The 11,607-nt window shown below is 53.0% G+C and overlaps 1 protein-coding gene across 1 annotated transcript in view; it reads right to left on the bottom strand.

Moving 5' to 3' along the window:
- Positions 1–2,049: 2,049 nt before the first annotated feature.
- Positions 2,050–11,607, bottom strand: part of DAB2IP (DAB2 interacting protein) — a 138,916-nt gene continuing 129,358 nt past the window's right edge. The window contains exons 12-16 of the mRNA XM_009892350.1: positions 11,497–11,602; positions 8,510–8,662; positions 4,659–4,861; positions 3,871–3,958; positions 2,050–2,217 (exon numbers count right to left, since the gene is read on the bottom strand). Coding sequence (XP_009890652.1) covers positions 2,050–2,217; positions 3,871–3,958; positions 4,659–4,861; positions 8,510–8,662; positions 11,497–11,602 — 718 coding nt within the window. The remainder of the gene's footprint in view (positions 2,218–3,870; positions 3,959–4,658; positions 4,862–8,509; positions 8,663–11,496; positions 11,603–11,607) is intronic.

Below are 11,607 nucleotides of genomic sequence, written 5' to 3'. Positions count from 1 at the left end.
GCCCCTCTGCAGGCGTTGGCGGGCTGTGGAGACCTCAGTGCAACACGTTCGCTCCTCCAAGGACCGAGCCGCACCGGGCTTGGCCCAGGGCTTCCGGCGAACAGAAAAACGTTTAGGAAAAAACAAAAAAAAGCATCTTTAGTTTTGAAAACAACTGCATGTGGAAGAATGCTGTTAACGAGCCTTACGGCTGCGGGGCAGCATGGCAATGCAGAGCTTACTGGCAAACAGCGTCCTGCTCGGGCAGCCTCGGCAGCGGGAGGCTGGAGACGGTACCTACGCTGTGCGGAGCCCAGTGAACATCCTAGTCCCTTTGACTGTACATTTACACATGGCGGGAGGAGCTAGGACAGGCGTTGAGCAGTGCATTAAACTTTAGTGGGAGGAATAGGCAGATGTCCTGTACACTGTACACTGTCATCCGTGTCTCAGAGAGCTCTCTGGCTCTTGGTACGAGTGACCTGCTCTGAGAGTGGGAGTCATGAAGTACTAACTTAAAAAAAAAACCAAAACAACCAAAAACCACAAAGCAACAAACACACCGTGGCGGCAGGTCAGCGGCACAATCCCCCGTTAAGGAGGTGACCCCTCCGCTGAGCACAACGTGTCTGAATGTGCCGAATCTGCGTTTCAGCAGTTGGGAAAGTCTAATCCTGGCTTATGCCTGCACAGTGCTCCTGACAAGGGGGCTTTCGGTGGTGGCTGCTGTTCCTGTTGGTTACTCCCTTATGACCATGTTTTACATTCTTCGAGCCGGTTAATTTCCATGCAGTGCTCATTCCCAATTTAAAGAGGACAGTATTCCAGAAAATGGGATCTTTTTTTTTCTAATGCATACTGTGAAAGAAAAGAAATACAATTACCGATCTTCATGGTTCTTCAGGGCTTTTTCTTGTTTCTTTGTCTGTTTTTCTCCCCAGAAATAGCAAAAATCTCTGCACAGAGCATTACATCCCCATAACGCGCCCTTTGTCAAGCGAGAAGCTGGCCGTTTCGCGTAGCCCCTCGCTCCCCCTCTACCACAGAAGGCACCGGGACATCCAGCCCTGTACCTGCTCCACAGCTCGGGGCCAACCTCGGGCAACACTGACCTTACTCTGTGGCCAGAAGAGTGTGCGGGGACAGTGCCCCGGGGGCTATTGCTTACAAAGACTCTTCCCCATTACTAGTGAGCGAGCAGAAGCTGGAGGGAGGACGCTCAGGCCACCGTTCACCGGGTGCCAGCTCCTCCCTCCGCTGGCGTGCCAGAGCCGGGGGCTCGCTCCGCTCCCCCGGGGTTGCCCAGGGACCCCCAGGAGCCCCAGCAGGACCAGTCATGCCCTTCTCCAGTGCCCTGCCACCGCGGCTCCCCGCGCAGCACCCCTTTGGCTACCACATCGCACAGAGTGCGCCCTGACCTTTCATCGGGGCTGCGCTCCCTATACGGGCGGAGTGAATTAAGCACTAATTAGCCACGTAAATGCCCTGTGGACAGTCACCCGCTGCAAGAGTCGGCGGCCTCCCAAAAGCCACGTAGAGAAAGACGGCTCGGGGTTTGCTTTGGGAGAGGGCTGTGCTCCAGGGGCAGGCAGGAGGAGCGGGCCGAGCTTCGCTGCGCCCCCTCGTACGGCTGCGTCCAGCAGCACACTTTAACTGGACTTACTGGGCCACTGCCTGCTGCAGGCTCTGCCCAGCTCCCTTCATTTCGCTTACTGCAATGACAAGGACGTTATTCCTTGCTGGGAGGGGTGAGGCATATCCTTTGGGCAGTTTAGAAGGAAAAGGTTACTTTTGTTTAAACATTAAACACTGATTTAAATCCAACAGTGACAGCGATTCTCAAATATATGTTATTTCCTTATGCCACTCATCTCACACTCGCTCTTCCCGTCCCCTCAATGTGCTGGCATTAGCATCTCCCACAAAGGCTCAGTCAAGCGCGCCGTCCGCAGCAAGGAGCTGGTTTCTCTGGGGGGAGAGAGCAGCCGTTCTTTGAAGCCGGGGCTCACACCTGCTGCTGCACGGTCTCTCTGGCCAGGCCTCCTCTCCTGCGGCAGCGCCCTCCACGGGTTAACAATTACTGCTGTTTCTGAATTCTCCATTCTCTGTAATCTGCAATTTAGTTGGGTTTGTGGGGGAGATCCCATTACGTGTCTGCATGCTGTACCTCTCTTTCAGCTGAGTAAGGGCACTCATTAACCGTGCGTTGGCAGCATCCAATGAAGCAATGCGTTTCTCCTGCAACCGAAGAGGCAGAGGGGAAGAGTCAGTGGAGCGGCACGGAGCCCTGTCCCGCCGTGACGCCAGGGCTCGTCCTCAGACAGCGACCCAGAGGCCTCCTGGACCAGCACCCTTCTCTGCGGCATTCTTAGCTGTGGGGTTTTTAAGTGCTACAGAGCATTTTTTGAAATCTGCTTCTATTAGAAGGGCCACAAAGGTACTCTGCCTGTGCAATGTCGGCTAAATTCATTTTAGCATCCTGAAGAAAATGGAGATAATATAGTTTCTCTAATCCTTCGGTTACACAGAAATTCATTGTACTGTTTGCTCTGACTGCAACTGTTACAACGATGGTAAGATCCCTTTTCTAAAACCAAGCTCTCCCAAGATAGTTATTCCTGTCAGTGTTTAATTGATTTTGTTACTGTAAATTAATAGTTTAAATGACTTGTGGCCTCCCAGGATGGCGTTGATGGCAACTCTCACCGATTACAGTATCGTAAGGATGGGAGCATGAGCTGCCGTGTTGCAGCCTGCTTCTGCCACTCCTGTTCTCTGCGACACTGAACAAGTCATCATCCTTCTCTGTCTGCCATTAGCAGGAGGGAACAGAAACAACTCAGAGGGGCACAGTAGTTTGCCTGTGTCTAACTCCGAAGGTCCATGTACGAACATGTCCAACACTGCCGTACAGCCCGAGATGACAAAAAGAGAAGAGTGTAGACTGGCTCATGGTAAGAGCCTCACACGTAACACACAGGGCGGCAGGAGCCGGGACAGCCCGTTGAGAGCCGCTGGCAGGCTGCAGGCTGCACCGCTCACACCTTACGGACACCCCTGTATCTGCTCGGCTTTGCCAGCGTGCAGAAGGGAACGTGATGATTTACTAGCTTTGAACAAATTACTCTGCAGAAAAAAAGTGATTCCTTTTTTACGAAGTTACTACTTCTCATCTCCTTTTTAATTAGCTGTACAGTAAATTAGTCATGAGTAGTGACTCACAGGTGCTTAATAGGGCTGTTAAGAACAAGCCTAGAATATACTATCACCTAGCCACAACCTGTAGGAAGGCCTAGATGCTGAGAAGATGCTGATATCTGCCGACAAATAAAAAGATTATGGACCGCATTTACATATTCCCTTTCCCAAGCATAGTGTTTTGCACCCATCAGCTGATGCTCCTCTGCCACCGTAATCTATAGCAACAACTGAGCTTAACGATTCTGCAAGCCACAACCCAAAGGCTGAAAAAACAAGTTGGCTTTGCTCTGGCCAGGCTTTGTGTTTCTTGTATCCAGGTCCTGCAAGAATTACTGGAACATGAAGCACCACGCAAAGCTCTGGGGACCTCAGACTGAACCAACAAGGATATGACCCTCCCCAAAACCGACTGACTGTGGGCACGATCCTTCCACAAACTGCCACCCCCCCATCCTCTGTGTCACCTGCCAAGCTCCAAGGCTGGAAGCAGCTGTACGAATGCGAATGCTGTGACAATAAATCGCATCCTGTTGAAGTCTGACCGGCTCTGTCCCTGACTGCAGCTTGGTGTTGACTCACCCACGCGTACGGTCTCGCCGTGACTGCGCTGGCGCTGTCGCACGGCAGGGAGGCTGCATGTTGGCAGACGCACCCTGAAAAGCGCTGCAGCCCTTGGTATCGCGGACTCACCTGTGCATCAATAATCTTCTGCTTGGAATCCACAGCAGCCTGCATTTCTGCATGGTCCTTCTTTAACTCCTCCTCAACTGACATCAGTCTGGTAACCAAACAGACAAGATAAAAATTACATTTGTTGGGCTCTGCTAAGCCCAGATATTAGTTTCATACACATCTAAATCAACCACCCAGAGTGAATGACACAGATCATGTCCTCATGTAGTCCTTGACACCAAGGGAGCAAAGGGGTGATGTGATGTACATCTCTGAAGCACACAGGAAGGGATGGGAAATAGCAGAGAAGCCAGTCTGCAGAGAGAACTGCCCTCACACAGCAGTGCCCATCACCCATACCAGGTCAAACCATCTCATCTGAAACTGCAACGCCAAAGCACACACCGAGATGCTCCCAGGACCCACAGCTGTGCATTCGAGCCCAACGGAGACACACTGTCATTGGCACTACCCCTTCTTACACACAACCCAGTAGTTCAGAACTGGTCTTCTTCTCTTACTCTTCTCTAGAGATCTCTACAGCAGACTGTCCCAAAGCTTCTGTGGTACAGAACAGCGAAGGCTGACCCATCCATGAGGGCTGATTAAAAGCACTCCGTGGGCTCGGCTCAGGTTAAGGTGAAGCTGGCTGCACCAGAGAACAGTCTATGTCCCGGACAGATGTAAACATCACATCGCACTGGGATTTACAGCTAGGAGTAATGGGATGGCGACATGAGATCTTTACTCTAACTGCAGCCAGGCTGCCTGCCTTACTATCTCCAGCACTCCCACCTCCCCTGTACCTGCTGATGATGCCCTTCATCTGGATCTCCTTATCCTCCTGCTGTCTCCGGAGCCGCTCCTCGCTCTCCTCCAGCCTGGCCTGGTACTCCAGCACCAGCTTCTGCGTTGTCTCCTCCTGGCACTTGAAGCGAGTCTCATATTCCTCCAGCTTCTTGTTGGAGATGCGAAGCTTGTCCTGCAGCACCACCAGGTCCTGCTGGTACTACAGCACGCAAGGACAGACACAGGAGGAGAAAACACATGTGGCATGTTACCTAGTAGGGCTTGGCCCTTGAAAGGGTTTCCCCATAACCCGATTACGCCCCTCTCCTTGCATTAGACTAGCTGCAAACCCGTGTCAGATAACCCCGCTTGCCGACACCTCCTCTTCAGTCTTCTCCACACTGCACTAGGAGCGATGCTGCGTTCCACTGGGCGGGCAGGTCACTGGCAGGTTCAGAGAATGGGTTGTTAGCAGAGTCTGGCATTTCACACGGGGAATGCAGGTTAGAGCGAGTGAACGGCAAACGCATCCGGCATCTTCCTCACACTAACAGCGCGGGGCTAAGCACGGGCAGAAGAAGCTGCACTGGTGGGATTTTGGGTTTACACATGAGCTCTTCAGTCTACAACAATAAATGTGGGTGTTTGGGAGCTGCTGGAGGCCAAGCAGGAGCTGTTAGTGCCACGTGTCTCCTGCCAGGCAGCAGCAGGGACAGGCGCAGGCCACTGCCGGCTCGGCACAGTGGTCACCCCTCACCGAGGCGAGGGCAACTGGCTGGCGGGAGCGGGGGCAGTGGGCAATACTGCCTTTTGGAGCCCAGCATCTTAAACAACGCCATCAGACACCAAACTAGGGTTCAATCTGAGAAGAGCTGCTGTGTGAAGCCAAGACCCCACAGTTGTACTGTTCATTCAGATGAAGCTAAAAATCAGCAGCAGAAGCATCACATAAAGCAATTATAAAAATTAAGAGCTTTCTAACTCAGTAAAAGTAGGTTCAGCTATCGCAGAAGCACAGCATTCAGTACTACTTGCTTTGTTAAAGGAAAATTTGGTATGTATCTGTACAAAGAAACCCACTTTATTTTAAAAAATTATCTTTGAAAGTTGTCTTTAAAAAAAAAATCTCAACTGGAGTAACCTTAGAATTAACATGCAACTGACAATTTGACAAGCTGCTTTTAAAGAGCCAGATATGGGAAAAAGACTTCCATCTGACTCAGAAAGTCTGTTACAAAGCTACAAGTGTTATTCATGAACTGATAAAAATGCGCTTAATTGTGTATTGACTTGGCTAGCTGAAAATACAGCCTTCCCCTTCGGCCATCGCCACCCGTGTAAGCACTCAAACGATGGACCTGGTCGTGTCCCAGCTTTGAGAGTCCTGCGGGGGAGCCGGAGCAGCAGATCAGCTCTTGGTGAGAGCGGAAGGCAGCCGGGCTGCTGCCCGTGTCCCGCTCAGCTGGACCCCCAGCCCACGGAAATCCACGGCATGAACTGACCGGCTGACAGCAGAAGTAACTGTAACTCCCAGGGACTGAAAATTGCTGATGCTGATGGTCCTCCTGAATTGCCAAAGTATTCGAGCCGTGGCGAGGAGATGGGCAGGACCCCTGAGCTCCTTCTGCCTGGGCAGGGACGGGCACAACAGATGACTCTGTTTTTCCTTTAGCAAAGCTTTTACTGCGGCACCGAAACAACACAGTTTGCACATGTAACCTGGAGCGATGAGGGAACACAGACGCCCATACAGTTGCACAGAAGCACTGAAGTCAGACAGAAGGGAGTTGCTTGAACAGGAAAGATTAAATACCTACCCTAGCCTTAAAATAGGAGCAGCGTAAGTGAGCTCAAATGATAGCAGGAGAGGCCTCAGAGACCGAAGGAGTCGCTCCTGTCTCTAGAACACTTGTCTCATTCTCGGTTACCATTCACATCTTACAGTAATGGGGAGAGATTATGCTAATGGCGGTCTTTAATGTCAGTGACTGATGTGACAGCAAAGTAAGAAAAGATGCTGCATGGGAATGAGACGGCAGGCTCCGGGGGTGGGGGCTCCCTCCGAGCTCGGGACAGGGACCGGTTTGCTGCAGTACCCTCAGAGTTGCTAATCCCACCCTCGGGCACCTAGAGCAGGGCCCGCAGGATGGGGCCAGCTGGGCACATCCCGGGGGGCAGCGGCCCCTTGGGCCAGCGTGGCAAGAGAACGGCCCCCTGTGAGTGCCCACCTGGTAAAAGCCGAGCCCGTTTCACAGGAAAGGGCGCCAGGAAGGGGATTAGTGACAACGCTTGGCATGCACCGCGTCCACACCGGAGGCCATCTGCCCGCCGGCGGGAGCTGGCAGGCGTGGGCCGGAGGCGGCCAGCACACCGCTCTTGGCACGTGTGCTCCTTTGGCACCTCCCATCGCTCCAGTTCCACCGGAACAGCAAAGCCTGCCACTGGTGTCCCAGTTACAGACTCGAATGAGCACTGTTTACAAGTCCTTCAATGACTAAACGCAGCAACAACCCAGTGCATGACGCACCGGTCCGAGAACGCCTTCTCTCTGACTTGCTGCCTACTAGTGTCTCTGCTTAGGTGGTAGTCGAGATTTCTGTACCTCTGCAAACCAACTCTGCTAAACATGTACGTGCTTCTGTCTCAGCTGCTGTCTGATCAGTCCACGTCTGTGTCTTTACAGGAATACCCAAGGAGCAGAAAGCCAGTAGGAAAGGGGCTGAACTCTCACAAAGCTCTGCCGTGCTCTTCCCGGGGCAGCCGGGAGCCGTCGCCTTGTACCTCCCAGTCCCTGCCAAACCTGCCCATGGCACTTCACCTGAACTTAATAGGGGACAGTCCCAAAACGATACAGCACAGCACAATGAGAACAGGAAGGCTATTGTAACAAAACCAGAAACGTGTCTGTGCTGGAAAAACAGGGAAGAGATTCAGGGAGGGCGACGTCTGCTGTTCTGTGGGAGCGGGCGGTAGCACATGGCCGGTGTGCCAGAAGAGCAGCACGCTGAGGAAACATCCCAAATGGTAACTGTGCCCAACTGCAGCAGTCCTGGCAGAGCCAGGCTGCTGAGAAAGCACCTTGCACAAGCAGCAATCAGCAAAGATGGGATTTTCTCAGCTCTTGACTGCATCCTTATTTCTGACCCTCCTTCACCCCTGGCCAGGCCTACTCGGTCTCTTCCCTGCTTGTCCCACCGCAGGCTCCTCCGGGAAGGGGGGACGTGAGCAGCACAGGGACTCTGGGACGGTGGGCTCGGACTGACTGCTCTGGAACTGATGTCCTGACAGAGCTCCAGACTGGTCAGGCCCTGGTCTGTGTGACACGAGCTGTGACATGAGCTCGGGGCAGTGTCACTGCACCAGTGAAGTCACCCCAGGCCCCAGTGCTGTCTCTGAGACCAGAATCTGGACTTAATTTTTTAGGTCTGTTTACAGCCTTTTGACAAGTCCTTGTTGAGAGGCAGGAGGCTGCCTGTACCTTACTCTCATCTCTTTTATAGGTGTGCTTAATTCACTTTTTAAGCTTTCTCCCCCTGCAGCCGGGGGGAGTAGGAATGGGGGAAGCAATGGGCACTGGCTGCCTTCGGAGTTTGCTGCGGAGCAGCACCAGCACTTGACTCCTGGCTCCTGTTTTTCTGACTCACTTTCATCAGAGGGTAATTCCATTCACTGAGCGTGTGAAAACCTCCCAAACCTTCCCCAGAAGTGCCCTGTGAGGCTGAGAAGGGCACAGAGCAACCTGACGCCCCTCTCTCCTGGGCAGGGACGTGCCACACAGCCCACCTTGTCCCCAGGGTGCTCAGATGAGCGACATTCAAGGAAATCCTCTCTCTGTTTAGAAACTTGTTTCAATCCAATCAGGTTTTACCTTTTCTGCTTGGCTGAGCTCGTCCTTATTCCTGAGCTTATCCCTGTGCTTGGAATCTGGGTCAATGCTTTCATCTTCTAAAAACTGCATGTTCATATTCAAAAGCCAAGCAGCAGTGCGGTCCAGGGCATTGGGGTTCACAGGAGAAGGGGCCTACAATGAAACATACAACCATAACAAAAGAAAAACCTGTAACAGAAATGGTCATGAAGCTGGAGAGAGAGAGAATTGCCTTCCAAGCACGCCCTCTCCCATGCTGCTCAAACAGCAACGAACAGTCTGAGCTACCAGAGTGGTCGGGGCTGGGGTTTGGAACAGCTCCTGGTCTGCCCCTCACGTTATTTTAGGTCAAACAGCCTTTGAGAGGCTGGGTTCTTCCCTGTGCCACCCCAGGCCGGGTTTCGGAGCAGGTCCCGTCACCTCAGGAGGACACGGCCTGAGCAGCACAGAGCTGCGGGTGAACAGAGTGGCTCAGATATGACATATTCACTCCGCAGAGATTTCACTCAACTCTTCAGCCTCTTTTACTGAGCCGTCTTTTGCCTTGCTGTGGAGATTTCGTACACATAAAACCAGATCTGCAAACTGAAACGCTACTTTTGGTCATGCCGGTGCCTTCTTGGAAACGGTCGGTTTCTTTTTGGCTGAGACTACACTTAACGATGCTGGAGAGGTCTAAATGCCCGACATCTTAGGAGTTCATCTCTCGGTTTGCTCATGTAGCTATGGGAGCTCAAGGAGCAGTGCTGTTCTACGGCCAGTGAGACAGAGCTGCTGCTTTTCACTCCCCGCCTGGGCAGGACTGCAAATGGCATTGCTGAAATATTTTCCAGCCACATTACAAGGTTGAGGAAGTGAATCTCCAGCTATTTCCCCTCCGTCCTGGCTCATTATAAACTGCAGTAAACAGTTTCTTGGATGAGCACGAGGGATCTGGATGACTTGGTCAAGGGAATTCAAGTTAACAAGTCAGAAATGTTGGGGACTTTCGCCTCCATTCAAACCTCAGGACAGCAGAGAAACCCAGTCGCTGGCAAGTGGCAGAACGGGAGGTTCTGTACTTGGAAGGAGTGGGGACTGGTTTATTCACCTCACTGGGGCTGGGGGCTTTCCCATGCCATCTTCCAGTCTGGTCTTCTACTTCCAGCATTTTAAATCGGGACGTTTCGGACTCGGCTCACGAACATCACTTGCTACAAAACCTCACCCGCCTTGCGGCATTCTGCTCTGTCGCGCATCTCCAGCTCGGGCACTGCGCTTGTGGCGGCTGCTCAAAATTTCTGGCTCTGAGGAGCACTGGCCAGCCAGGCTCATTTCAGCAGTGTTAGGGCCACTGCTCCAAGGCTGTCAATGAACAGAGCTCAGCCCACTGTGCACGAGTCCTCCTGCCTCTTTCTTCTGCCTCTGAAGACATAAAAAAAGGGCATCTGATCTGGCCTGGGATGGTCTGGAAGTCAGTTCAGCAGATGAACTCACAGAGGTAGAGGAAGCGCTTCTGGCTGGTAGGAGCGAAGTTCATGACTTCTACTAAAATGGCCACCAAAGAGGATTTCTTTGCTCTCAAACAGCATTTGATACCACCAACTACGAGCAAGCAGTTTTCTTATGGTTCACAGATGCTGCTAACCTACAACTAAAATACGCAGATTAAGGGTAGGAGAGGCATTCTGAGGACTTCAGGTCTTGAGAGAAACTTTGAGAGGACAATAGGAGTGGGTGGAGGAAAGATCTGCAAACACAACTTGGCCAGGGCTTTCCGAAGGTCACCCGGAGTTCACCGTTCTCTCTTTCTGCAAGAAACTCTGCTACCAAACAGGCTGCTGCCGCTCGCAGAGCTCGGTGCCCTCTGTACCTAATGAGTATTGATCCACTTTATACAAATGCGGCTACACGGCGTGCTTGCTAATGCCAGTGCTTGTGAATCAATACCGCATGCACAGACCAGCTCAGATACAACAGCCTGCAATGGGCAGCACTGGCGACGGCCTCCGTGGCTGCCCTGCCAAGGAGAGGTATTTACACCAACTCTGTTGCTCCTTCAACACCGCACTGCTGAAAAGGTGCCTTAGCACCGTGTCTGGGCCGAGATGCAGCGAGCTCTTGCCAGTTGTCCACATTCCCTGGGTTTGCATTATTTTTGAAACTCTTCCTTTCGGCACTGAGAGGCCCTACTGTGTTAACTTTCTATAGGGTTAGTTCTGAAATGTAGAATGAATAAATGACCACTAGAAAAACAATTTATCCATGCCAGGAAAACCAGAGGGCCCTGGGTCTGCGACCTGCTGCTTTCAATTCTGGCTCCACGGACAAGTGAAATTCGTTTCTGTGCAGACCAGCATGTGGTCTGGGACCCGGATCACCGCAGAGCTCTGCACAGCAGGACCTTCGCTCTCAGCGGGGAGCACGCTCCTTCCTCCCCACGCTCGCCTCCCCAGATGTGTTTACAGGAGGGTCTCACAGAGCAAACAAACAGGAGTGTCCAGGAGGGCCGTGGCTCCGCTGGGACGGGGTGGCAGCAGGGAGACTCTTAGTTGCAAGAAGAAAGTAGGGCCTGGTCCCAGTCTGGGAGATGGCGCGGGTTGACTATGGCATGGGATGAGAGCCTGGGCATGGAGAGGCAAAGCAGTGACAAGATGGTAGCGCAGGACAGAGGCACGGCTGCCATCGCCCTCGTGTCTCTGCCACCTACCGCCTTGCGGCAGTCACACGCCAACATGCCACGCAACGGAGGAACGCAGGGAACAAACACCGGTCTGTGTCCCCTTCCCCGGAGGGCCTCCGTCTCAGGCCAAGCTGGGTGCAAGAGCCAAGGTACATCCCCACATGCAACGCCACCATGGGGTTGGCGCTGATGTGGTAACCCAAAGCCAGGATAACGTCCCCTCCCATTGCAGCAATCCCCACCAGCCAGTGTCTTCTCCGAGTCCACGTGCTGACCCCTGCCTGGCCCCTTCGACACCCGGGGCTGGCACAGCCCCCAGACTCACCTGTTTGTGCATCGTGCGCTGCTTCATCTCAGGGCTGTCGCCCTTGGAGGAGGAGGACTGCTGCCGGAGGCGGGCCCCGCTGCCGGGCCAGTCGGGCGAGGAGGACATCAT

This window comes from Charadrius vociferus, unplaced genomic scaffold, assembly GCF_000708025.1.
Source record: "Charadrius vociferus isolate BGI_N301 unplaced genomic scaffold, ASM70802v2 scaffold549, whole genome shotgun sequence".
Taxonomy (NCBI): domain Eukaryota; kingdom Metazoa; phylum Chordata; class Aves; order Charadriiformes; family Charadriidae; genus Charadrius; species Charadrius vociferus.
The sequence above is the reverse complement of the archived record's forward strand: the minus strand, read 5'-3'. Positions and strand labels throughout refer to the sequence as shown.